Here is a 19,774-nt window from a genome sequence, read left to right on the forward strand (position 1 = left end):
GCCCACTCTACCCCTGTGCCGAATTTCAGGTCATTCGGTCCAGGAACGGCGGAGATGAATCACTTTGAAGATTTGACAGGAGAAAGAAAGAAAGAAAGAAAGAAACATTACGAATACAATATATTTCACCATACTATGTATGGCTGAAATATAAATAGTTTCCTTTGGGATTACTAACGGTTCTCAAACTCAAAACGTATTGGACCTTTACTGAAGTGTTGAAACAAGGTCTAACAAATATATCCTGTACACAGCAGGCTCCCAATGAACGTAAAGGGCGCTATAGTATATGTGACAACCCGTTACGTACCTTAACCTTACATTTCAACCGGAGGACCGATTTCCAACCGATTCTATCCATTCCTGTTGTGTTTTTTTTTTTCTTTCAGATCCATGCATGCACTACATTGAACTGAATGAGGCATGGCGCAACGTCTAACAGGTCAACGATGGTAACGATGAAAGGTGTGACAGTGGGTTTGCCGGAGAGTGGTACCGCTTCACGGGTGCTGCGGGAACGGTCATGCCGACACAGGCGCCACCGAGCGTGAACAGGTGCGGCACCGACGCCCCGATGTGGATGAACGGACAACATCCTACCCTTGCTGAAGGTGAAGTCTCCCGCCAGGCGTGTGCGTACTGGGACAGTAACACCTGTATCTGGCAAACAACCATCCAGGTGCGGGCCTTCAGCGGCGGCTACTTCGTGTATAAACTCCCCGCGCCTCCTTCGTGCAGTCTGGTCTACTGTGGGGAAGGGATGGTGAGTGATCTACAGTTTCCCAGCTTCGAACTGGAGATTCATGATTCAAATGAAGACTGCAGTAGGGATATACTAGGCTCCAAATAGCAGCCCCATATATGTCAGTCATAATACTTGATGGAAAAAATGTGCTGTTCTGTTTCAATTTACTAAGGGGCATACTAGAACCATTTGGCACTGTACAAAAGATAGTGATTTATTTTAACAGTGACACATAGAAAAAGATAAAGGTAGTATTTCACCTCCCATGTGGCTGGCTTGGCATTTCTCCTTCCGAATGTGATTTGAGGGATGCTGCTACGATATTTCACATCTTGCGCCTTGGTGTGCTTCGGCTAATAATATAGGGTTAACGACTCGCTTTCGTCGGTGTAGGTGGTAGGCCAAGGAATTGTTGTCGTGGATGTTACTAGAGTGACCCTAAAATGAATTACTGGTACATGTACTCGGGATTGATGGCCGGAAGTCCTGAGCGCTGAAGGGGGCGTTTTATGAGCGCAGTGGGTTGCCATTGTCTGGTTGCTCGGCTTGAGTGCCAGTTTGCTTGTGTGGCATCACTGTGTACTATTACAGAATTTCCTCTTTGTTGCAGCCAGCAACAACAATTCCGAGGCCTATTGCCCGTGGTGTATACGGTACCATAATACATGGCCGTTTCCTATAAGCACCCATAAACGACCGAGTCCGCGTAGTATACACCAAACGAAAGTGGGCCATTAACATTATTATCACATAGACATTCTCATATGTCGAGTTGCGAAGACTCAGCTCCGGACGGTGCATTACATTATAGAGACAAGATCCAGTTTTTGTTCGGCCCCTTTTTTCTTGCTGATCGGGGCCAAATATTGCTCTCCCTGCCTTTCAAACATTTTTACCTGTGTGTTCGGGCGAAAAAATCTCACCACTACTCCCTGCACCTGCTGTAGCATCACTGTTTGTGATTGATCCTAATTTTTTGTTCGTCTTTCGTGCGTCACTGGCTCTCGTTCCCAGCGTTGTAAGGATCCCTCTACCTAAGCCCCGTCAGAATGAAAATTATTTTCCATTCCTGGCAATTCCTGACAATTCGTAGTGTGTTCCAGAAATTATCACTGCATTCCAGATATTTGCGCCCGTTCTTTTGCCTGGACCGGAAGTGTGTGACATGTTAAAAACTGTCGAGGTACATTCGAAGTGGAGAAATATCGAATGACCTTCAAAGTGGATTCTTAGTGTATTCTGTCTATTCTAACTGCATTATGACCGCATTCTACGGCATTCCAACATTATTTGAAGCATTCTTATCTCATTCGATAGAGAACCGAAACAGCCAACCACTTCGAATCCTGCAAGAATTTGGCGAAAAGAACACGCAGTGAGAATTTCTAGAATACACTACAAATTCCCAGAATAGAAAATAATTTCTATTCTGACAACATTCGGCTCATTCCTTCTCGTGCGAAGGGGATATAAGGTCCATTTGGAATTCCCATCAGCTCCCGTGCATAATGGTATTGTCAAGTGGTCATTAATTAGGCTATTTTGCCTAATTATTGACCGGTGAATAAACGTTATGACCAACTTGAAATGGAGCCTACTGATTTGGTCGACGTCACCTGGCTATATGGTAATCTTTATAATTCACTTTATTTCCTGTATATTTATGCCAAGATTCATCAGTCATCGAGTTATGTTCGTTCAAAGTCTACACCAATGTGTCAGTCAATTATTGACTAGGCCATTTTTTTTCGTATGTTAATGATAACAATTTACACATTTTTTTTCTTCTTTTCAGCAAGAGGATAGCCGTAGGCCAGATATCCGTCACGCTGTTCATTGGTTCTCTGTCATCCACTGTGAAACAGCTCGGGCCACAACTGGGCAGCTGCAGTTCTATCAAGCAGCGCCAGGAGGCAATGTTCTCCATGTTATCCCGATCATGTGAGACGGACCCAGAAAAGCATAAATAAAGGGGGACATATGTCACCTTATTGAATCCATTCTGGTAGCAGAAAGCAATTGTATCACCTCAGTATACCATCAGTGATTCCGTACACGTATGTTTCACTTTAAAGAACACTTAGTGATCACTGAGGAACTGTTTTATTCTTTTCCGTTTTTGTAGTAGAAAATGCCTGGACCAATTCACATCAAACACCTGGCAATGTCTATTTTACCTTTGCCGCATGTGACCTAAAATCCGTTTTATTGCAAGATCAGGCCCGATTGTTTAATCCAAACGAAGTAAAACAGTTTAACAATGACAAACAGAATTGTATACTAAAGAAAGAAGGAGAATGAAATATATAGATTTAAAAAATAAAGTTAAGATGTTGGTCCTGGGATTTGTCAGAAAAATGCATTGAAATGGTGGAAAATTATTTACAAAGCTTTCAAATATCTAAGGATAAAGGTAAGGGCTCATACAAAACAATAAAAAAAAATGTATGTATTCAGTTTGAAGAAAACAAACACTATCACTACACAGTAGATGCACCTGTTTGCTGAAAATTATAGAATCTTATGCCCTATGAACAAATAAAAGTTTACTGTAAGAATAATTGTATCCACATCAAGATGGGGTTTTAACGGTAATTCGACCTGAGGGATTGACTCATCCTCACTGATGTATTTTCATGTATTTATATTCTTATCTGATTATTTACTTATTATAGCCCTGTGTAACATGTTATTTCTAAGTGGCGGCTCTAAAACAAGCTGATTACAACTTGAGTCCGCCGTCACTTCGTCCTCGTATCTTTATTTGTATTATTACATGTACTTTTCAGTGAAAAATGTGACTTTTAGTACTGCAACAAAACTTCTGTTTTTGTAACTAGACACCAGGACATGGTCGTGATTTTTAATCAGGAATTAATTTGCATAGTTGATGAGGAAAATCAATTTTTGTTTTTCATACTATTTTGAAAACAACATATGGAATCAATTGGAGGGGAAACATCAACAATTATTCATTATTCAAATTAGAGTTTGATTTGTATGATAAATGTGTCATCCATAATTCCCTGGTGGTAAATGATGGAAATTTCCTGCTCGTGACCCATGTGATTTAAGTAAAGGGGTACACCATATGTATAGATCAGGTAAATTTCAAATCCTTTTTCACAAGCAAGGAATTCTGCCAAATTAAAAGGCGTCTACAAATACAAGTTTCCTATTTCTTCTGAAGGATACCACCATAAATGAAATGAATTATGTCAATTACAGCTTTATTTTTATGATCGATGCAACAAAATAAACAATACAACTACAAAGGCTCAAAATAGTTCATGGAGGCATGATGTCTTTGAACTCTTGTTGTGTAAAATGCTTTAGCCAGTGTATCTCAATCTCGCATAAAACAACATTGTCTCCTTGAAAGCAGCTCAAGCGCATTCCTTGGGAAGCAAAATGTTTTCTAAATAAAGCAGCTCGAACTTTGATACGAACATTAAATCCTCAACAATCAACCTTGGATAAACTAGGCAAAACCCAAAGGCTTCCTTAGATAAGTAGAAACCCTTGCTATGGTATTTAGCCATAGAAAACCAAAAGAGACTCAGATCTAGAAAACAAAGATGCATGTTGCTCATTGTTAAAAGACCCTAGAACCAAACCAGGGCCAGCTCACAGACCCCCTGGAAGGAAAGTACAATTATAACTAAGACCAAGACATCACAACCCATGGCCAATCGTGAACAAAACAAAACAAAAAAAGGATATCTGTGATCAACTCCGCGACAACGTATGACCGTAGCGTTCATCAAACGCTGCATGCGTATTTACACCTAGGAAAGCACTTATGAACATTAATATTGCACGGCAACATCCTCCCGTAAATGTTCGTGAAACTTTTGCTTTCTTACCTATAAATGCATACACAAAGACGGTCAGCATAATAACAATTCTATCGAATCACATAAACCCCTTCTTTCGATTAAAACACGCTAAAAGATCGGCCTCTCATATCAAACCTGGGTTCATGAATTAAGTGCTAGTTCCAAGGAAGGAGCACGGTCAAGAACTGCTCGTCAAGCAAAAACAAATTTAAATCACTCCGCCAAGCAAACCGGAAGCGATTATTAGCTCGTGACAGCAGTTAGGTTTGAAGGTAAAAGTAAGTTGCCCCCCCCCCCTCCAACCATGAGGTCAGTGCCGCAGCAATTGTAGCTCTTTAGGCGGTACAAAGAATGAGTACACATGGCCAATCTTAGTTTCGTATAAATAGCTGCATAATTGCACTCGTCTCTTTCAGTTGCAACTAGGGGTACTTTCGTATGAAAAGGAAAGCGTCCCGAAAGACGAAACGACGTTTATGACACGCGTCCGACGGGTCTCAAACGATTGGAACGCCTTGAACAATCGCGACAGCAGACGGCCTGGGACGGCCGTTCACGACGGTCCGGACGGCATAAAAACGCTTGGACGCGTCCAGATGGACGTCAGTGCCATTCGAGATGGCGTCAGAAAGGGTCATGTGGACGCCGGGACGTTCCGTCGGGTGGCCCCCCGTCCCCGCAGGTATCCGGAGCAGATGACCCCGGCGACGGATCGAACGCCGATCGGGACGGGCGTAGACGGCCGTGGTGCAATTCAGGCTGCTGGAACAGAAATTGTTTTATGGCATCACCACAATAATCCGTTTCATAATTTTTCTTCATTTACTCCCAGGGCGGACTACGCTTGATTCATGTCGGTAAATCTGGTGGGTTCCATATCATTTTCTGTTATTAACAGCATAATTGTTTTAAATGAAAACAACAAATCTCTAGTACAAGTAATTTCTACAACGTGTTCATTAATCTTTTTATTCAGTAGATTCAAACAAAGAATATCCTACGCGTTCTCATTTCTTTGCATTAGTGGGAAGGGCACCGTGAGTTTTGTAACATTGTATACGAAAATCAACAGAAAATGCTGAAAGTTCACTCAGCGGCGCCTGCAAAGTATCGACCTTTTTATATCAGCTGGCGTCCACACATTTTGGGGCTTACCAGACAAGAAAATAACAAGAACGATGTAGAGTAGAAATCATAATGATTTCTACCAAATTTTTACAGTCAAATGTACATAGGTATTAGTGGTTAGTGTTGTACGTTTACACGAAGATACGGTCTTGAAAAGGCTAGTGGGAGTCCGACACTCCACCAAACAGATTCCTTATAGCGAAATGGACCATTGTTTTGAGTATCGCCCTTTTACTATCTTTCACAGTCAATCAAAGCCAAAGGCCCATTGAAAACCGCCCAAGTAGCGACATTTTGCCCCTGGATAAATAAATAAAATGAAATAAAAAATGAAATAAGGTCTGTATCGAATCCTCTGGACCTGAACCGAAACAGTACCCCAAGTTTATGTAATGGTACTCACCCCTTACTTGCAACCCATGAGTGTTTTTTCATGGCTATCGATTCCGGGCTTTCTTAAAAATTGCCGGTTCCCAAACAGGTTAATTGTCCTGCTATTTTGTGCCGTTGTTTATACTTCACTTTCCACCTTTCCTGTCCTGTTGTTTTGACTGGATAATGAATAGTTTAAACGTTTCTAACTTATGTGGATTTGTTACAGCCCTGCCCTCCCGATCGAGGATTTTGTTTGCAGCATCTAGGTGATCAGGAATGGACTGTACATACCTTTTCACTGTACAAGTACAAGCACACTTGTTGTATGATCAACACTGAATTGTTCTCCCATGTATAATTCACAGATTGGGTACATTTAGATTCTCACCTACGCAGAGATTTCCCACGGCATATACAATGCCTGATCTTTGAAATCCCTTCATGATATAGAGTCACTATAAAGAGTCACTGGCTGTACTAAATTTGCATTCCTCAGAGGAGTCTGGTGGATCTTCTTCCCTCCAAAAGCACACCGCACTGACTCATTCAGGTCTGTATCACCTTAAGTCTACACTAGAAGGTCTACTGAGACCCTAAACAGACCTGTGAATGTTCAAGAAACTGCCTACATTTATTTGAGTTGTCACAGCATAGATTTACAGGGTCCAAGTTTCAAACTGGGGACCTTGAATTGGCTATAGTGTACAGTATACAATTTTATACTTAGTCCCACTAGCTAGGAGCAGAGTTAGAGGTAGGTCGTTCAGTTTCAGAAACGTAACTGAACTATTCACCACTTGGAGAATAAGAGGCACAGCACGTAGACCAGTAAGGGTGAAGGTATTTTCGGAAAGGTGTAAGCTTCTTTGGTAAAAGTGGTATTCAGGTTATTTGGCTTCCGAGTGAGTGAGTTTCATCTGTTCTTTTATTTGTGTGTGGACAATCTATATCCCATGTGTCATGTTGCGATTGAACATATCTAAATCATATTTTAGTCTGGGTCTTTCTGCAAGTCTGTATTTTCCGCTTTTAAGAATCAAGTCACGTCATATTCATGTGAATATCTGTGCCTTTTAGTAAAGAAATCAAATAGTACAGTAAAAATGTTCGGGGAGACGACTCGGGACCGACATAATCTGGTAAAACATTCTAATGAAAATAGGTACCAAATGTGGTCACGTTGGTAACTTGTAACAGTATAATATATAACAAAATATCTGTCAAATTTTGTACCTCAAACACAGTAGAAGATCACGTGCATTTTGTTGTAGGTTGTATATCAATGATGGAAGTATTGCATTTAGTTATATGGAAAGTAGATTCCCTCACATTACATAAACGAGTTGTGAAAAATCTATATATAATATCATGCGTATTGACAAAGTTGCTAAACCCATCTTCACCATTACCAAAAAGCGAGAAAAAGCAAACGTCTATGTTAGACTAGACCTATGACACATTTTCATGTATGTTTTTTCCTTTGTTTTGACCTGTAGTTTTTTTTCTGTTGGGCGAACATGTTCAACAAAGGTCTTGATTCCTTCTTTCAGTTTGACGAGACGAGACAGTATTGTATTTGTCTCTTTCACATATATATTAGGATCATTATAGTTTCACTCAGTCACTTTTACGCTCAAAACTATCAAAAAGTAGAGAAGATTCATAGACAACATTTGAGATGTTTTGGTCAGTAAGAAGTTATATTCCGATCTAGCATTGAATGTTAGCTGGTTGCATTTGTCGCTTCCTGCTTGTAGACTCCAATATCTGCCCGAGAGTCTGTGTATTGTATTTGTCCCATTTCCTACTAAATGAATAAATGAATGAATGTTGGTCTCCTTGGTGGAGAGGAGCTAGCAACAAGATAACTTTTAAGATGTTTTAACTTTGTATCTCAGTAACGGTGGCTCCATTATCAACGCATTGAACTTTAACAAGTGTGTTTGCCACTCCAACACAGATAAATATACGCCGCCGAACTGTGCAAACACATACTTATTAGATGGTTAAAGGATCACATTGAGTAAGCTCAATTATCCAATTTGAACCTCTTTCTGGCGCAAATCATCTTTCATCTGCAATGTGTGTCGAGGTCCATACCAAAGTAACTACATTGATCGGGTGACCTGTATCAATATACCTTTTTTTTATAAACTAATCAACTTTTTAGAAAGTTCGAACATCTTCAATACCTTTGGAGTAAATATATTCGTAATTAAGTATTTGTTTTATTATTCTCATACATTATTTCAATATTTAGATAAGAATTCCTAACCAGATCTCCCTTTTGTAGGATGTACCATTATTTCATAGTGCCGTGTGCAAAGCTCCTCCCACAGGAGAGCGTACCGTGTGCAAAAACCATTAAGTCAGTCCGTTCTTCGGACGTAAAACAGAGTTTCTTCGGTCACTTCTTCTGGACACAGGATATTACAGCATGGCGTCTTGCCGCAGTACCAGGCTTCTGTACCAGGACCGGCGCCCTGGGGCTTCCGTCTCTCGGGCGGGAGTGAGGTCCCCTCACCGCTGCCCATCTCCAGGGTAAGAAATTGTCACTACATCTGCCAACGTTCACCGAAATTAGCGGACTCTTATAATAATTGAACTCTGTAATTCTTCAGAGGTATTCGAAATGTATGACAGCCTATGGAATGATATCATTCATAATTGTAGGAGAGACTGAAGTATTATTCTGTACGCCCGCCAGGCGTTTCTAACTCCAATTTTCCTACGAATATGTCTAGGTCATATCTTTGTCGCAGTGGTGCGTTCCGGACATACCTATCGGCATCCGCAGCCCAAAATAGGCGGGCCGCTGTGCTGGTGTCCGCAACGTAATCAAGCATTCCTGCACGAGCCTGCCCCTCCCCACCTCAGCTAGGCAGAGAACTTTCTAGACACTTATTACACGCTATTTTCAATTCGTCTTACTGTAGAGCTGTGAACTGCGGTGAGCTATAGGACATATGCGAGCTAAATGTACAACCCCGTCCAGATCCTTGTCCTGCCAGGCAACGCCCATGGCCAGTAATTTCATGCCGTCATCATCTGACAGAAGTGAAGCACAGAAGTGGCCAGTCTTTATATTGAGACTTTGAGACTTTATTTTGAGAATACATTTGTGACGTTTCTCTCTTAATAGCTGTCACGCACAAGCCTTCTTATTTGTGTTGAAAAGGGTCTGCAAACACCTGAGAGGCGGTTGATTTTCCCCTTAGAGGAGATCATCGTAAACGGTTGCCCCAACCCCAACTCCCCGCCCTGTTTTCAAAACGATGTCACAATAATAAGGTTGGCCCGTCTTGTACAACATCTCTATTGTGTGGATTTTTGTATCGCGACTAGTTCCACTCTGTCGGGCTAGCTTCTCTACATTCGGCACTATTAATTACAAAGGAACTTTATATGGTTTTATTACAGGTCAAATCACCGTGGAATTGTGAGGCATTTGCTTCTTTACAACCGTAAGATAGGAAACATAATCACCGTTTAAACACTGCCGTAAATAAAAGGGTGTGCATTACGGGTGGGGAGGGCGAAACATCTCCGCAGGAATAGAACAACGTATCAGGTTACGAGTTATCCCTGACGCAATCTTATATGGTTATGACAAGCAGTCCATCACTGATCTTCCCAATTCTGGATTAAGGAATTATCGGGTGTGTCCTCTAAAACTAAGGCACTGAAGCTAGACTGTCAAAAACTCTCTATTCTCTGTTGCTGTGGGGTTAAAATAAATGTTTGGAATTACCCAGACATTCCGGTCAGGTCCAGTTGCTGCTTGCGGCTCCGAAACAGTAGTGTGACATGAAAATAACTGAATGGTGCAAAAACTTCAACCTTGAGAGATATTTCACAGAGTTAGGTTTTTATCAGGGCAATGAAGATAATAGTTTTCAACTGTCAATCACTATGATTGGCAGCTGTATGAATTTGTAATCATGATATACCATTATAGGAGATAAAAGGGTGCGTTTGAGCTACATGGGCCCCCAAAATCGGTATTTCAATGCAGATTGAAGGCTAGACAGTGTATGGTTAAACCAATTCAGGCGATAGGGGAGGTCTGTGCCAACTTCATGTCGCATAACAACTGGACAGCTTATAATGGAGTGTTTTTTTTTCTCTAAAATTTGGTTGTCAACTATTTTGTGTGCAGGTAATTTTGCCGAAAATCGCGAATTAGGGTTCTAAAAATATATTTTGTGGTCTGGGGTGAGCCTTGCACTGAGCAAATTCGTTCAAAAAAATAAAAATTTCCTGCTAAATCTCTGCTAGTTTATTAGACAAAAAATCTAGTGTAATCCGTTACCTTTTTTGTTTATTTAGAACGTAAGAAGTATTCCTTATTCCGCACAGTTGTAAACTTTTATTTTTATTTCACTGAAGAAGAACGACGGATGTCGTTTGAAACGTCTGAATTAAATTTCATTTATCCAGAAGTAGAGATTCAACTTTCATCTGTTCATTATATTCCTGGATGTATAATCTTCACAAACGAATCTAGTATATATTTCATAATCAAAAATCCATAAAATTGGATAATTTAATGGCGTCATCGGGTAAAATCCAAGATGGATGACCATAGCACCAGAGTAAGTTTAACAAGCTCAATATTCCTTAAAATTCGTAACTGTCTGTTTTTTTTGTTTTCATCAAAAACCGTTCCACTGACAGTTGTTAGTCTATTTTCGATGCCTTTTGCGATTGTGTACTGAAAATAAGTTGTATTTTCAAATGGATCCAAATGGCGGACCCCCATTAGTATCTTTAATATGCATGACGTCATATAATGTCGTTATTTTGACGTCATTGATGTTCTCATTGACAACAGAAGCCGTAGTCGACGTTTTGTCTAGTTACCTACACTTGCTATTCCATTGTTATTGCATATTTAAGTTTTGTGATCGATGATAATTTCTCATGGTTCCGGCAAATACAATCACTTAGATGGAGTCATAATAGCGTCATATAACTTTGCAATACCACCTTTTATTACCGGAGTTAACACACCCCCTCCCCATCCCAATTTAAGAAAAAAAAAACAGTCTGAATAGGATTAGAAATTCTTTCAGTGATGTCCAAATTGGAACGGGGAGTCAGAGAGATGAGGGTGTTGTTTTAATGAAAGAAGGAAGATGCTGTCATGTTGAAGGAAATGGTAGGGAAGGGAAATTGATTGTGTAAAACAGGGGAAAAAAGCAAGAATAAAGGAACACTGATGTGTACTATGCCATGGGGAAAAATGAAAATATGCACCATACATCATACTGGTGTAAAATTTGACATTGCGAGCCTTCCCAATTTTTATGTCACTGTTTGGTTTTCTTTTTTTTTTCATTTTAGTCTATTCTAATCAGTGAATTGGCAAATTAAGTAAATTTTGAGTATTTGAAACTTGAAAGGATGTTGGCTAGATGCATAATGTGTTGTTTGTATATGGCACAGATACGGTAAAATAACAAGCGTATAGGTTACCTGTACTAAGATCAGCCCCTACACACAATGAAAATATCAAAATGACTGCTTTCAATTTTAGATTAATCTTGCATAAGTATCATTACAAGAAGAAGTATACTGCATGTTGCATGTATACCAAGCCGCTCCCAGTTCCAAGGTCCTTGTTGAAAAAAATACCACGAGCACTGTGGCTATTTACTGATAGACTGTACAAACACATTGAAGGAACAAGTAAGTAAAGGCACTCGTCGGTCTCGCAGGACCATGAGTAGTACTACATATAATTTCTACACAATGTACTTATTGTTTATTACTTATTGAAGGAACATGACACACTTTAATTGGCCTTCCTTGCCCTTGGATGATGTTGTTGTCTAATCTCTTGTTATTGTACCCAAGATATAATGTCTTTTAAAGAGCATTTGTAGCATTATTCTTTTGTATTCACCGTGTGATAGTTAGAATATTTAGAACGTATTCTTGATTGTGGCTGGTATTTGTTTCCATAGACCATGAAAAAAATAACTTTTTACAAAGAATCCCAGGCCTCCAGGCACACCTTTTCAAGATTTTTTTTTCCACATGCTTTCAATCCAATAGGAATTGTGATGAAATTCACTTTATTCCTACAGTTTGAGAAATGACCAGGTAAAAATTAACATGGAAACTTAATTTGCCCGTGTAAAAACGAAACAAGGCTCTGCATCGCACGGCAGTCTGGCACCTGTAGGGCTGACGTACGACAGGCCGCGGGGAGTCTGCGACGTAGCCATAACTCGTGTAAACGGACCCGTGGCGTACGTAGGTAGCCCATTTCTGCGGTGCACTAGGTCAAGGGCCATGTGATAATTTTCCTTTCCGTGCTTTTCTGAACCCAAGCCATGCCAGACATCGCTACCCTCTACTTTTCCGTTTATATCAGTTCGGAGTATCATGTGATGTCCTTCTACTTGTTTTCATTGGCTTTCACTCAAGTTTGTACATCTCGTATGTTCTCTGTACCGATTTGTAAGAATTCCGTACAATGACATGGCCTTGATCTTTAATAATAGCAACGGTGGCAAATATGAGTGCCCGTTGAAGTTACCTGTCCCTACGACTTCCAAACCGTATTCTGTGCCATGCCCGACGCTGCAAGCATGCACGGGAAGAGAAGAAAATCATAATTTGTTGGTAAAACAGCGCTTGTTCTATTCCCGCCAGTTGTTTGAAGGTCACGGCTGGTCACTAGGGTTCACGGCAAGGAGACGCAGTGCGACGCGCTGCGGCGCTCAGTAGCGGTCGCAGTTGGTGTGTGTAAAACGGGAACTGCCCTAGGCCACTGTCCTGTCGTGCAAAGTGCCTCGTCTAAATCGGCCCTTACTGATGTTTCGAAATTAACACCCTTTCAGTTGCCTTGTGTCCTGCTATAGTATATTTAAGTGTATCTTTGACCATTGCATGACCAGGTGTATACAGTAATTCACAATGGTGCACTTTTTTTGCCCATAGGTAACTCCTGGGTGTCGGGATCGCATGGCCAACATCGCACCTGGAGATGTCGTACTGAGAATTGGATCCCGTGCAGCGGAAATGTTCAAATTTTTACATTCCCCTATTTAGAACGTCTTTAGCCCAAGTTAGTGTAATTACAAATGCATTAATATTTCTAATGCTCTCCCCCCTCAAGAATTCTACTTCTGTGATAGCATCAAAATGTAAGCTAGAAAACCATCTATATCTACATGTACTATCCAGCCCCAACCACTTCTACGTCTTTTATGCTTGTTGTCATGTTCTGATTATAGTTAGCATTCTATGTTTCATATACAGTTATATACCTTTATTGTCATTGTGTTGTGTCTATGTGCCCAGGATTGCCTGTAAAACAGGTCTATTCTGACCTGAGTCAGTTCCTTGTAAAATAAGTAAAGTGAAAATAAAAAGTGATTTGCTCATTCAATCAAAGTTCTTTTTCATAATTAGCATTAACATTCTATGCTTCATATATTTGCTCAAGTATTTGCACGACCAATTGTTTTTTTTTTATATTTCTCGTGGATATATTTGAATTGTTATTATTCGTTTATTTATCTTGTATTTCACACTTGTATTAGGTTAGTTAAATGGAGGAGGGCTTTGTACAAGCCTTTCATCCTTCTCCCATATTCCTGCACTTTTATTTACTTTTCCATACTTTATTGTTATAATTGTTTTTATGTGAGAAATAAACAAACAATAATCAAACAAAACACACAGACAGACACACACTCAGACACACCCGAAACAACATCTCCAATTTTCATTGAAATATTCAAGGCAAACGATGGACAGCTAGACTGAGCTCACTAGATGCCGATTTGAGGTTCTCACGAATAAATAAAGGTTCATACAAAATCTTGTCAGGTGAACTTTCATTACATGATTCCTATACTTCACGGGGTTATACGTTAAAAAGTGGGTTAAACGTTAAAGAAATGTGGGTTATACGTTAAAAAAATAATAACACTGTCACGACGTAATGCTTGGCATTCGTATGTTCGTGGGAGTTATCTCATTTGCATGTTCCGGAAACTAAAAGGGTACCCTTACCCAGAAGTCCCTCACAAGCATAGCGGGCTTTCGAAAGGAAGGCAAAGTTTCTCCGGTAGCTTCTGGACACAGTGGACGTTACAGCATGCCGTCCGGCCAGCAATACCAGGTTACTCTACCAGGACCCGCTCCCTGGGGCTTCCGTTTAACGGGTGGAAGTGATTTCAACTTACCGCTGACCATCTATAAGGTAAAGACTTGTCACCAAATCTACCAACTCTCACCGGACTTAACGGACCTTACAATAAGTGAACCTTGTAATTTGTATAGCTAACAGCATATGAAATGGAATCATCCATGTTTGTGGGATAGAAACAATTATTATTCTGTACCTCAGCCAGTCGTCGTTCGTACCTCAGATTTCCCCATGGTAATCTGTCCAGGTCTCATTTTGTGCCAGTGGCCGTGCGTTCCGGACATACTTATCTTCCGCGGCCGCTAGCCCAAAATAGGTGGACCGCTGTGTTGGTGTCTGCAACGAAGCCTGCCCCCGAATTCTGCCTGCCAACGAATTCCTGCCCCCAGTCTGCTCCCCTCCCCACCTCAGCTAGGCAGAGAACTCTCTAGACATTGTATTGTTTGGGACGACTACTCTCTCTTCGCACCCATGGGAGCTTACAATAGGCGGGCATAAATCGTAAGGTTCTGAAAACGTGTATACCTGTATACAGCGCTTTACCTCAATACGACATTGATTACTCCAGTTGCGGCAAAGGACTATAAGTTTTGAACCACTGGGAAGGACCACTACTCTCTACGATAAGTGCACTGGGTCTTTAACTTGCATAGGTTTAAGCTCCCCCAAAATGGGACCTCAATTTAACGTCTTATCTGAGGGACGGCTCTAACCGAAGCTAGGTACTCATTTTCACCTTAGTGAAGTCGGGACCTTTCTCAAGAGCACACGATCGGTGACATGGCAGAATTCTAACCCGGGACCTCTGCGCCAAATGCGCTGTCGATTACGCCACGCGATCTCACACATTTAACACACACACGCTTCTGTCAATCCGTCTTAGGTTGAGGAAACATTTCCAAAGCGGGGCCCGGCCGGTATGTTTTAAGAAACGGAAAATGCAACTGAATGCCTAGAAATATACACAGATCATTCCCATAAATCTTATGTTTTCATTTTGTGTATTTTATGTCTTTTATATCATTATTTTTGCCCTCGAAAATTGCTGGCCGGGCCGCGGTTTGGAAATGCGACCTAAGACTTACCATAGTTTTAAAGCTGTGATCTGCGGTTAGCTATGGTACATAAGTGTAGGACCCCTCTCTCTCCCCCCCCCCCCCGAACAGACAATGTCCATAGCCCATACTTTCATACCGTCATCATCTGAGAGAAGTAAGCACTGAAGTAGCCAGGCTAGTTTCTCTTTTGTCACACAGAGTGTTATACTTTTAGTTTGTTGAAAAGGGTCTGCAAACACTTGAGAAGAGGCGGAGTGTTTTTCCCTGGGAGGAGATCAACGTGAATGGTTGCCCCATCTTTGGGTTTAAGGAAAACCCTGGGCCCAGCAAGCTAGCTTACAGGCTTTGGGGCCCCAATGGTAGGCATGGGGGTTTGGCCTCTAATTAGCTATGACTGGGTACAGTTCCAGCTCAGGGTGCTTTGGCAATGATTTATCAATTTGGTCGTATAGATGGAGAATGAGGCAACAAGGAGGCTTTCTTTCACACTTTACGAAACTTAATCTTCTATGTGGCTTTTTTCAAGTTAGATCTACAGTCTGGATAAGATTTCTTTGTGTAAAAAACCGGATCAATGGTAATCCCAAACATAAGAAAATAATCGATCCTCTTGGATAGGGGTTATTAGGGGCGATGCAATGAACAGCTTTGTCAAGACAGGAAAAAAAAAAGCTAATGTAAACGAAGTTCCAAATCTACCACAGAATGTTCTGGTAATGTTAAAATTGAAGCATGGGTACAACGGCAAATAATGGTAGGATGAGTCAGGAGACGATAAATTGTGCACAGGTACTTTATATTTGAAAACATCAGATTCAAAACAGAAGCCTAGAACATGAAGTAAGTGCATCTTTATATTTGTGTCAACTTGTGTTTGTGTTTGTGTTTGTGTGTGTGCGTGTGTGTGTGTGTGTGTGTGTGTGTATGTGTGTGTGTGTGTGTGTGTGTGTGTGTGTGTGTGCTTGTGTGTGTGTGTGTGTGTGTGTGTGGAAGGGGGTACTTGTATAATGTACCATGTAGTTTCTGTAGGATGAAAGAAACAGACAGGGTAGGCACGACACCTAATGTAGGCCTGGAAGGTAGTATAGCCACAGCAAAGACTATTTAGATTCCATGTTAAAGAACTGTCGGTTCCGATAAGGCAGTGGATTGTACATTGCTGTACATCAGCCCCCGCCCAACCCCCACCCTTTTCTATATATAACTGTTGCCTTCTGCCCAGTGCAACCTGAGCTGGATTTGCCTGTTACCCAGTAATTAAAAATTCCATTAAAGGCAAAAACCCCATGCATAACCTTGAGCCCCAAAGGGGTAGCCTGGCTAGCCTGCAGGGCCCAGGGTTTTCCGTAAACCACACCGCCCCCCACCCCCCTCCCAATGATGCACAAAAACAAGGCTGGCCCATTTTGCTCCAACAGCGCTATTATGTTTCACTCCGCTGGACTTACATACAGTCAGCAGCAATAAATACGAACTAACTAATTACGGTTTCAATTAGAGGTATCCATTGTAAAATCTTTGGGCTGCTTTTTTTTTTCCTTGCTGCTTCAAAAAAACATAAAGTTGGAAACCCAATCACATGTTGAAAAATGCCATGAATAAATGAGTGTGCATTAAGTGAGGGGGGGGGGGGGCGCTCGCCACAAGAATAGAAGTAAGTATCAGCTTACAAGTTATTCTTGGCGTAATTCTATATGGGCATAACCAGTAATCCATCACAGTCAAGTATTATTTTTTCCCAATTCCTGTACAGTATAGCCGGATTCAGGAATTATCAGTGTGCCCTCTACAGCTAGGTAAAGTAAACTGTCAAGCCCCTGTCGATAATGTGTTGCTGAGGGGTCAAAGTAAATGTTGGGAATTTCCCGGACATTTCACCAGGCTCAGTTGCTTGTTGCAGCTTCCCTGGACAAGAGTGTGAAAATAACAATAAGGTGCAAAAAACTCAAACTAGATCAATCACAGAGTTATGTTTTAATCACGAGTATGAACATCACTATGATTGGCAGCTGTATAAAGTTGTAATCAGGATATACCATTGTAGGAGATGAAGGGGTGCATGTAAGCTACATAGTCACCCAAAATCGGTATTTCAGAAGGATTTCCTTGCAAATTGAAGGGTAGACATTCTATGGTTCAACTGATATTCTTTCAGGAACTGGATCCCGGAAACCACTCATGGATATCATTAGAGGTAGAAGTACATTGTATACTACATGTTACCCAGCCGCTCCATTCCTAAGGTCCTTCTATAAATACCACAGTTACTGGGGCCATTATTATTTTATTAACCCTGTAGTAGTTTGGATGTAAAGCTTGATTTGTTGTCGTTGGTCCTAAAATAATAGCAAATAACTTGTACGTTTTCGAAATTTCACAAGGGACCCCAGGCCTCTAGCACACCTTTTCAAGGTGGCTTTGTCATATGGTTACAATATAGGTATTGTGATAAAATACACCTTTCGCCTTCTTCTTGGGAAATGACTGGTGATCAATTGGATTTGCGTTTCAGTTGCGTTGTTTCCTGCCATACATAAGCGTATTTTTTCACCATCAATGAGCAATTGTATGCAGTAATTCACAGTCTTGAAATAGTTGAACTGTAATTTCCAACACCAAAATTGGACTCACCCAACTCACCCGCGGTGGGCGCCAAAGACTTTCTGCAACCTATAATCCACTGCTTACTGAGTGACGTGTTCTATCTGCATAACTTGACGTCACGACAGCAGTGGATTGTTCATTCCTTGACAAAGACTGATGCTGTGCTGTCGAAACTTTGGGTGAGTCCAATTTTGTTGTTGGAAATCACAGTTCAACTATTTCAAGAATGACTTCTACCAACACAGATGAACTTTCAAGTTAAGAAATTCACAGTGATGCACTTTTTTGCCCATAGGTAACTCCTGGAAGTCTTGCTGCCCAAGCAAACGTCAATCCTGGAGATGTCGTACTGAGGATCGGATCCTGTATAGCGGATACACTGACATATAGCGAGGCAAACACCATCATCAAGGCCAACTACGGAGCTCTCGAGCTTATTCTCGTCAGGTACATTTTCACTACATTATCTCTAAACAGTGGAAGCCAGTTAATTGCACAACGGATTTACGCACACTTCTGTTAACTGCACGGAATCCCAAAATACCAAACCGGTGCGGTCCAGCTAGATAACTTCGCATTATTGCACCAGCCAGATAATTGCATTAAATTAACTGGCAAATAGGCTGTGCAATTAAGCGACTTCTACTCTACTTAGGAGTGAAGTATTATTCCTATCCAGACTTGGCTTCTTGGCATTCCTTGAAGGAGGGAATATGAAATAGAGAGGAACATTTCAGACTATCGTTCCATTGTTAATTGCATGTATGTAGGTCAATTTAAATCTATGTACTCAGACGCAATTGTTGAGACAGAGTTATGTTGATAGTAGAAAATTAGGGTGATTATAATAGTATGACTATCAGAGTCATCTAAATCACGAGGTGATAAAAGAATGAAGTAAAACCTTTCAACTTACAGTATGTGGATAGATAGTGTTTTATTAGTGCAATATGAGCGTCGAATTTTGAACAGCGTGTACTGTGTAATTTTTGTGAATGCGTGTATTGATTATCCAGCATTTTAGTTATGGGCCAAAGGGTACTAAAATTTTGTTGGCGACGTTAAAGAGGTTCAAGTATGTGTACAGTTGCTAACAATTATCTTCCAACAGTGACTGTATTTCCAAGGTAGAGAACGTATCTCCAAATTTTCGATGTCTGACAGCATATCTTGGGAGGGTGCAGATAATCTACACAAGCCTGGTCTAGTCTCGTGTTCTCTCGTGAGATCGAGACTAGGTCAATCTCCGTGACCAAGAGGTGCTGTCAGACATCGAAACGAACAAGGTACGTTCTCTACCTTTAAAATACAGTCATGGTTGGAAAAAAAATTATTAGTAATTTGTTGGTGACATTTTCTTTCCCTCTGTTCAAAGTCTGGAAACTGCCAACTTTATTCCTTGTTCTATGAAATCACTGGGTGACGAATGGCAGAGTTCAGACATGTGTTGAGTCAACAAACTAGCAATTAATGATGTCTTCCAGCAAAATGTCTTGGTTTTCGTCAAGCTTTTCTCAGATGAAACGGCACCATCAATATTTCATAGATAAATATTAGACTCGTTGCAGTCTTCGGAACGGGGCTGTTTTTTTCGGGGGGGGGGGGGGTTGGGGGGTGGCGGTGGTTCGCGATTTTCAACGTTGGCTATGTTCTCTTGTGGCGGGAAAGGAAGTAGCCGAGAAAAGAAATCTCAGGGGATACCCTCGTTGACATGTTCCGATGGTATCGCACGGAGGTGTCCGAGACATTTCACGCACTTGCTGCCGGAGGCGATAGAGTGACGGAAGAGCAGGACGTAACGGCGTTAGTCCGGACCGTCCATGTAAATAACCGGAAGTGTTGTCCCACCTTTAATCGA

At 41.1% G+C, this 19,774-nt stretch overlaps 1 protein-coding gene across 2 annotated transcripts in view; it reads left to right on the forward strand.

The window, feature by feature from the left end:
* Window positions 1-8,437: 8,437 nt before the first annotated feature.
* Window positions 8,438-19,774, forward strand: part of LOC118415165 (PDZ and LIM domain protein 3-like) — a 27,883-nt gene continuing 16,546 nt past the window's right edge. Inside the window, exons 1-3 of one of the 2 annotated variants that reach the window (XM_035819546.1) lie at window positions 8,438-8,628; window positions 13,039-14,308; window positions 18,212-18,363. In XM_035819546.1, coding sequence (XP_035675439.1) covers window positions 14,204-14,308; window positions 18,212-18,363 — 257 coding nt within the window. In that variant the 5' untranslated portion in view covers window positions 8,438-8,628; window positions 13,039-14,203. The remainder of the gene's footprint in view (window positions 8,629-13,038; window positions 14,309-18,211; window positions 18,364-19,774) is intronic. The other variant, XM_035819548.1, reaches the window with a different exon arrangement.

Source organism: Branchiostoma floridae, chromosome 5, assembly GCF_000003815.2.
Source record: "Branchiostoma floridae strain S238N-H82 chromosome 5, Bfl_VNyyK, whole genome shotgun sequence".
In the NCBI taxonomy this organism is placed as follows: domain Eukaryota; kingdom Metazoa; phylum Chordata; class Leptocardii; order Amphioxiformes; family Branchiostomatidae; genus Branchiostoma; species Branchiostoma floridae.